We start from the raw sequence: 8,905 nt of genomic DNA, 5'->3' as shown, positions 1-8,905 counted from the left end.
AAGCCTTGACATAAATGTGATGTGTTATCTCACAAGGTTACAGAAAAGGCAACTACGGGTAAAAGTGATGGAGCACGCAGCATAAAATGTTGTCAGTGTTTTTCCAAAATATCATCACTTCAAAAGTGACAGTTGCAGTTTTGAGAGCCAACGGTGACGCCCAATCAGTTTAAGATCTCACGAGGAAACTTTACAGCCCTGAAATTAAGGCATAGAATTCAATTTATTTGCATTCCAAATTGGCCGCGGGTTGACCTCATAAACTCATTTACTGCCATTGACGACAGAAGATGTCAAAGATCCATTTTTTTTTTTAACTTGGCTGATAGTGAATGAGTTAATGCCTCCTTCAGATTTAATAGCATTACTGGTCGCAGGCCAACTCAAACTCTTGAGTTCCGATACTCAAAGTAAACAGGTCGCCGCTTCTGTCTGTTATCTGTGGTGTCAACTGCAGCGCCTGGGAGACACGACGCCTGTCCACAGTTGTCAAGGCTTGTTACCATGACTCTTCACAGTCCAGTAACCCTGACGAGGACGCTTATCTTCCTTGCCCCAATACGCCGACATCAGCATTATGTGAGACGTGACACATTGCAGGCAAATCATCTGACGGTCGCAGTTGCTTTGGGCTCATAATTTAGGACCAAACTGTCAAATGTTTTGGCAAAGACAAACGTTAGGACTCAATTTCAATATGAACACATTGCCTTTGATGCGAATGTTGTCCCTCCCAACATGGCCGACCGACACTTAGAAACATCAGTTAGCCGGGATGCAACAGAATGCTGGCATATCTAGTCTTCATATTTGTGGTTTTGCATCATGAATAAAGTTGAACAATTTTCATGGAGCTTCTGATGAATCAGCACAAAAAAAATAAAATTATTGGACTGATATTGCCCGAACAGTCATGGCTGGAATCCGGAACCAGTTAATCTGGAAACCATTTTAACTGAAACAGCGGTCCCACAGAGCGCAATGACATTTCCCACATTGTTTTTAATTCACCAATCACCACGCCATGTGTATAATATAGAGAAAATATAGAGATAGCATAAAGACGCCAGGGAGGTTACAGCGGGTACAAAAAAACAAATAAAATGAAAAAGCTTATATACTAAAGAAGATACAAGGGAAATAAATATTGGGCTGTGTGTCTGTTTTGTGCTGTCCCGGTTCGGATTGAAAAAAATAAAGGCCTGGCGATGACGAACAAATGACCTAGCCACTGGCGAATGAATAAGCGGCAAAATTTACTGACGCGCACACTTTTGCTTCTGAAATACTCTAATATTGGGTCATTTTTCATAGAAGACAAAAATAACATGCCTATGTCTCTTTTTACATTATCTGTGTACATGTGTTGCTCCACTGTTTGTGTTCAAATACAGTGTCAGTTGTACCAAAAGCTTTTTTGGGGCTCAGTAGTTTTTTTTTTTTTTTTTTTTAGGTCCTAAAAATAGAATACCATTGTGCTAAAGATAATAAAAAAAATGATTAAAAAAAAAAAAGATCAAACTTTAAATTGAAGGAATTTATGTGGGAAAGCAAAATGTGTATCTGTCCTGGCTGCTAAGTACAATATAGCAACAGTAATAATAAAAGAACTGAATGTCATACACCGGACGTTTTTAAGTAGGGAGTCCACTGAAGTGCAAGCCGAGAGAGTTTATACGAATGTTAAGTGGGGCTGTACTGCCCATCTGCCGCTCAGTGTCCGGCATGAGTCAGCTGTGGGCAGCTGAGACTGCCATTCATGCAGACATGTTACACACCAAACAAAGACACACTAAAATACCACCATATGGATACAGATCTGCCCTTTAAAAAAAAAGCAAGGAGAAAAGCACATTTCCAACCAATACTTCCCCGCTGTCATCAGTTTTTCAGTGATGTCAGCAGATCCACTTCCAAAAGATAGAGGTTTCAAAATCTCATCTTTCAGAATTGATTTGAAGAGGGTGAGAACAATCAGAGTAATAAACGACAGTAAAGTTGTTTTCCTGTTAGAACGTTCACAGCAGGCTGCTCTTCAGCAACAACTAAGGCTTTTGTTCACTTCAGTTTGGCCTACAGCTGGATTCAATTAAAGCCTTTAAAAAAAAAAACTGACGAAGAAAAAGCCTTGTCCACTGTGCATGTCTCTTATTTAACACAAATTCACAATGGGTTTTCTAACAGATAAAAAATAAATCAAAGCCGCATACTTGCACTGAAGTTAGGGAATGAAATGAAATAGAGCAGAAGCATTCTTGCAGCTTGGGAACATTGTTGCCCTTTCAAAAATACAGCCAGCATCACGTTCTTCGCATTCACAGTACTCTATTGACCTAAAAATTTCCACCTGATAACATGTTAAAAGGTGAATCACATTTTCACTTGATAACTGTGTGTGTTGGACTCTGAACATTGAATATATTCTCTCATTGAGATCATAAGCAAACAATGCTGCAGCGGTATTGTTTTGACATTCTGCACATGTGCATGTGCATCCTTGTCTTTCTATCTTGGACATCCCTCCGTCATTCAGTGGACATTTTCCTTTAAGTGGACATGTTGGTCGGTGCACAAGAAAAACGATAATACGAACTCATTTCACTCAATGTGACTGTGTCTGTCTTTTATACGCATGTGTGTGCCCATCGAATGTTGCATCCAACGCACAGCACCCCATCATAATCCCTCCCGTGTAGTGTGGGAGTAGCAGAGAGAAAACAGCACACGCGCCATTCCGAACCCAAAATGCTGCACAAGCAAGTTGTCGTTAGAAAAGGCAGTCGGCGTGAACAAAGCTGACACTATTTCATAACATTATCATGGCAGACATGGCACCGCATGGATATGCTGGAATCTCAATTACATTCATACTAATTTAAGGCAGCGTCGTTGCCGAAATCCACACGTTTAGCTGGTTTGCGCTGTCCTTGCGCTTAATGCTGCTCCCAACTTCCATCAAGATGTCGCACGGCACCAGATTCGTCTTTTTGTTATATTTAACGCAAAACGGGGCTTCTTACCTCATAGTAAAAGTGTTGTCACGTCGACTATTTCACAGACAAGTTGGTATTTCGATGACGTGTGACTTGCTTGGTAGTTTTCACCAAAGTTCACGGTTCGAGGGTGGGAGGCGAAGACGTGAATGGGAGATCGGGAGTTTTTAGTTGTGCACCCGGTAAAAAGTACAAAAACAAGAAAAGAAAAAAACAAATCAAAACCAACAGTAGTCAAATCCTACATGGTCTTTAGCTGCTCCACTTCTGGTGATGGCTCACTGAAAAGTAAAGTGGGAAGAAGAAAAAAATCGCTGAGTTTATCGGGGTTTCGTGACGTACTTGAAGAGATGTGATGCGGCGCTGAGCCGCTCGGATACCAGTTGGCTACGACTCAGTGAGTTCACTGTAACAAGTGCTTCGTTCACGTACATGCCGTAAACTCTACAACGCAATGTTAGAAATCACGTTAAAATGCATATTGTTAACACACACAAGATAAGTTATTTTGCTCCACAACTTCTTACTAGATGTTTACAAAAAGAAGTTCACATCAGTTGAATATGCATGCTGCCCGCGACCATAGTCTAATTCTCACTTGACTGATGACAAATAAATACATATAGCGAGTTTGTTTTGTTTGTTTTACAAACGATATATTGGCTTTCACTTGCATCGTGCTTTTCTACCTAAAGAGCACTTAAAGCGCTTCAACACTGACGTTTCATTCACCCACTGATGATGAGGCAGCATCGGGAGCAACTGGGTGGTTGGACTCTTAAACATAGTCACATTGTGTAGTTTGGGAGAGGACCGCTCTACCACTTAGCCATGTCGTAAGTGTGTGTCTGTGTTTGTGTGTACGTACATACGTGTGACGGTCGTCTACTATAGTAGGGTAATTTGCCACCACACGGGTGTGCTTTAGATTTCCCATTGCACTTAAAGGCAGCCAATGACGCGCTGGCTCGCAGTTGCACGTCCGGGTTGCCAAGGACAACCAAACTGAGGCGCTGTTATAGTCGTACGCTCAACACCGTTCTCTTCAAATTCTTAGTGACCTAAAGCAATTTTTCAAATCAATCATCACCTTAAACAACGAGCCGGTAGTTCGACTCAAGTCACAAAAGTTGCTCATCTACTCTTTTTGCAAAACCGAAAACATGAACACATTTCACCCAATTGACATAGGCTACTTGAGTTGCAAAACTGTAAACACTGACACCAAACTGCGAACACGTCTTCAACATTGCTGTCATTTTTTTACACAAGTGAACTCCAAACCGACCACACGAGTATTTAATGATGTGATCAGAGCAATTGGGTAGGATAAACCTCATTTCAGAGTTGCATATGTGCCACGTGTGCTTTGATCCCCAATGGACAGAAAAACAAAGAGGCAGAGGAGTTTCTATAAGTGGTGGTTGACCGGGAGGAAGTCGACGAGTACCAACAATAACCACCTCCACAAGGACATGGTGCGCAAAAGTTGCCTAAACTTTTGTACACCATGTCCTTGTTTATTTAACGACAATGAGAGAAGCTGGGCAAAGATCAAACTGAAAGCGTGTATATATTTTTTAATGAAGTCAGAAGTTTGGGATTTGAGTTTAAGGATTTGAGAAAAGGGTGGTGGAGGTTTCGAGTAATGCGGTTTAGCAATGAATGTGAACAGAACCCTGAAAGTATTCATACAGTACTTTTTCCAATACTGACCCGACACAAAAATACTGAAAGAAACCATGCAAATAGTTAGAAAAAAATACATAAAAATTGTGATATTGTGAAATTGTATAACTTCCTTCTTTACCAAATGAAACACCAAATTCATGAATGCAAAATCAAACTACCACCACTTCAAAACCAGTAACCCCGTATTTTTAAAAAAATGTACACATATTGAAAGAATAGTACTATTAAAACTGTATTAATATTAATCAGTTGAAAATGATGATCATTATAAAATATTCAAACAGGTGCTAAATGAGAGGTTTAATCAGGACTCGTTTTAATGTTTGTTTTAAATTTGTTTTTTCAAAGAATAAAATACAGTACGTGGACGGGATCTCGCGATTTTCTCGCAGAGGCAAGCGATGCGTTGGCTCTCTCTGGCGGACAGTTTTAGATGGCAAAGGTCCATTTGTTACAAATGACCCAAGATCAAAATAATAATCACGTTTATTAGTCAAGTATGTAAAAAAACAACAAGGAGTTGATGCGGAGAATACACACACACTTTAAAGTGAACACGAGTACACTAATTGTGATCAAATGTATGATGAAGAGAGTTCTTGAGCACTATAAAGTGTCCAGTGTTGTGGAAAAGTGATCAATAGGTATACAAAGACGTTGAAAGCTGAAGATATAATAATGAATACATAATACTTTTTTGTAGCAGAGCATATATGTACTGAACTGGAATATACGCCATGACAGTGGATTTTCTTTACTTTTACTCGTGTAAAGGAGAATGGTTGAATATAGGCTGTATCATCACATGGCAATTAGAAGTGGTTTGTTATTCAGACACTGTGAACAAATCCCCTCACTGGACTTTTGCACAGACGCAGCGACAAAGGAATTTATATTTTATATATATATATATATATATATGTGTGTATATATATGTGTGTGTGAACCTGCTAAATTAAATAATTGACATTCTGTCCCGTGAATGTTTAAAATAATGCCAATAATTGTAATACAAGTGCCTAAACCGAAAGTAATAAAGCGGTGAAAGGTAACGTCCTGTTTGACAGTGCCCTTTAACTTTTATTTTGAATGATATCATACCTTTTCCTGTCTGACAGTGCCGCTTCTCCCCCCAGACTCTGGCACTGAAGGATTGTATTACGATTATTGGCATTATTTTAAACGTTTACGGGACAGAATGTCAATTATTTAATTTAGCAGGTTCATGTTTACTGAATATGTTAAATATTGATTAAACAAGAAGCATTTATCAAATGAAACTAGAAGTACCGTGCATAGGAATGACTGGGATTGTAGTCACGAGGTTTACTGATTTATTATTTTGTTCTCATTTGCTAAATTTATATATTATACTAAAGAAATCCTATATAATGTGAGAGTGAGCTGAGATAGCACGCGATTTTTCGATTGTCTTCGCCCGAGTACAGTTTATCGTGAGATTAAGAAAAAGCCGCCCAGATATCTGTCTTTGTACTATTTCCTGAACTCCAGAAGTCAAAGGAACTAAATATCAGAACTTCAATCGGTTGTTGAGTCTTTATTTGACCCTTTTCTTCCTGAGTACAAAAAACTAACACACATTGGAGTAAGTTTGGCTTGTAAGGTTTATTTACTAAATACATCTCATTTCCTTGGTGACTCAACTCCAACAGTACTCAACGTTTTTTTTTTTTGTAAAATCAAAAGCTTCACAAAGCTTTTTTTGTGCGGATAACCGTGAAGAGTGGTCTTGTGGATGATATATTATATTGTGGAAGACACGAGACATAAAGAAAGGTATTTGGGAGCGATCCAGGGAAATACGAATGAATTATTTTAGTTTAATCGGGGTATTAACATTTAAGGACTCAAATTAGCATATTGGTACGCTTTATAAAAGACGCAAGCCTTTGTAATATGATTTCATGACGAGACAGCCTATTTGTAGCACGTTTGGCCCAAGAACACCGGTCCTTTATTGAATTACATAAATTTCATAATTGTTTAATTTGAATTTGAATTTTTCCATCTAGAATTTATGTAATTCAATAATTCAGTTTTAAATTCAATAATTCAATAATTCATCGCACGTGTTTCCTTTTATTTTGAAATATGTCGTACTACTTCCTGTCTGAAAATGTTTATGGGCTGCGGCCAGAATCTATCATATAAACGTTCTAATCACGAAAAATTCGTCAGAGATTAATAATATTTGCTGTTTAGTTTTTTAAATGTATGGCATTTTTGGTTCGTTCACTTGAAACATATTTTTATTATTTTGAAAGGGCAACCCAGAACTACTTCATACGTCACACGGCACAAGGTTCTCCTGATTGGCTGTTAGTGAGTTCTCGTTGCTGCTGATGTGGTGTTCTGAAGTTAGCGTAGCTGTCACTCCTTTTCAACCAGGTTCTTTGATTTAATACGTTTTTCACCTCGTCCAAAATAATGCCTTACTTTCAAACTTGGGAGGAGTTTGCTCGTGCAGCCGAAAAACTGTATCTGACGGACCCCATGAAGGTAAAACGCTTTTTGACGTATGAGTTACCAGGCTAGCTACAAAGCATTTTAGCCTGCATTCTCGTGAGCATTTCGGAAAACAGCTGCTGGATTCATTGTTTATTGAGTTTGTTTGTTGTTCCCTGATTTTTTTAGGCCAGAGTGGTAATCAAGTACAGGCACTGCGACGGCAAAATTTGCATTAAAGTGACTGACGATCACGTGGTAAGTGTGGCGCCTCAATATTATATTATATATGCTTTATACAATCTCGGAATCTTATCTTTTTTCGAGCATTCGAATAGTTATCGTGTATGAAGATCCCAATTGCAAATGTGATTAACCTAAAGACCTAATGTGAAGTAAGTTCATAAAATGCCAAATCGAATCTTTTTATGTCACAAGGAATTACGCATAATACATATATCAAAGCCTGATTTTTTTATTTTTATTTTGTATATTTGACAAAATAATCGTCTGCCTGAATTGAGATTCTGTGTTTGTTGTGATTGTGTCTCCCTCCTCAGTGTTTACAGTACAAGACAGACCAGGCTCAGGATGTGAAGAAGATCGAGAAGCTGCATGGGAAATTGATGAGACTAATGGTGTCCAAAGAGACGCACAGCGGCGCTATGGAGACAGACTAACATAGTCGAAAAAAAGAGTACTGCTTCCCGGACTAAGTTCATAGTGGTTGGTGGGAGCACGGCACCACCTGAGTGGAATTGATGGGAGAGTCTGATGGATAAGAGCAACAGGGGAGATTTAACACAAGCTCATTGAGTGCAGTCATAGAGATGTGACTTCTATATGCTATCTGCACATTGAGCTTGGGATTTTTAAACGATATGTTCCGAGTTACCCTGCTTTTCCACGCAAGGCATTAGATCATATTTCTGATTGTGTGTGAATGTAAAGATGGGCAAAATGAGCGGAATGGGCTTAATGCGTGAAATGGACATATTGTGCTGCTGATTTAGCAACTTTGGCACCATCATTTTTTTTTTTTTTTTTTGCAGGAGCTTTCAGTTATTTTAATTTTCAAGTGGGATGATCAATGCAAGCCTAATTTAGAGGAATTCAAGTAGTTATAATTTGATTTGGACCCAGCTCCTAATCCCCCACCCCTCTTTTATGGACATGAACACAACTTGAAGCGTCTGATTTTCATACAAACCTCAACATCTTCCATACCATTTGCTGACAATAGTTCCAGCTTCAATAAATGTTTATTTACTCATGTAGAACTTGTACCTTTATTTGAGTATGATTGAAAACATGCAAACTCCACACGGGATGCGGAATTGAACCCACAATAACCGCATTTTGAGGCCATCGTGCTAACCAGTCTTCTACCGTGTCCCCTGTTATTGTAGTACAAATTATTATACTTCGAATTTGTGTTGGTGTACGCTACACCTTGCATACCCTATCAAAAATATCAGGGTTGCGGTTGAAGAATTGAGGTAATTGCTAATCAAATGTGGAGAAATGAGACCACCCACAGATTCTACATTGATTATTACCTTCGTCAATGGCTTTATCGAGTGTTTGAAGTAGAAGCTTTTTTTTTTTCTTTCTGATTTCAGTGACCTAGAGCAGGCTCACTGGGCTAATGTCTTTATCAAGAAAAGATCATGTGTTTACCTATTGTGAAATTTTTTAAAGAAAGTTTAAAATTCTTGAATTATTATATATTAGCATTAGTTAAAATTAAATTA

General features: G+C 38.5%; 2 protein-coding genes across 2 annotated transcripts in view; one reads left to right on the top strand and one right to left on the bottom strand.

Moving 5' to 3' along the window:
* The window catches only part of enah (ENAH actin regulator), an 83,701-nt gene extending 80,314 nt beyond the window's left edge, over positions 1-3,387 (bottom strand). The window contains exon 1 of the mRNA XM_088286309.1: positions 3,021-3,387. Coding sequence (XP_088142435.1) covers positions 3,021-3,025 — 5 coding nt within the window. The 5' untranslated portion in view covers positions 3,026-3,387. The remainder of the gene's footprint in view (positions 1-3,020) is intronic.
* A 3,620-nt stretch (positions 3,388-7,007) lies between these two features.
* On the top strand, positions 7,008-8,431 carry srp9 (signal recognition particle 9). The gene is made up of 3 exons (XM_088286464.1): positions 7,008-7,205; positions 7,341-7,409; positions 7,712-8,431. Exons 1-3 carry the CDS (start codon positions 7,134-7,136, stop codon positions 7,829-7,831), a joined length of 261 nt encoding a protein of 86 aa, XP_088142590.1. The 5' UTR covers positions 7,008-7,133; the 3' UTR covers positions 7,832-8,431.
* Positions 8,432-8,905: the final 474 nt, after the last annotated feature.

The sequence above is a fragment of the Idiotropiscis lumnitzeri genome, chromosome 21, assembly GCF_059441095.1.
Source record: "Idiotropiscis lumnitzeri isolate Australia: NSW breed Sydney's pygmy pipehorse chromosome 21, RoL_Ilum_1.0, whole genome shotgun sequence".
NCBI classification, from domain to species: Eukaryota; Metazoa; Chordata; class Actinopteri; order Syngnathiformes; family Syngnathidae; genus Idiotropiscis; species Idiotropiscis lumnitzeri.
This window is presented reverse-complemented; position numbering and strand designations above follow the sequence as displayed.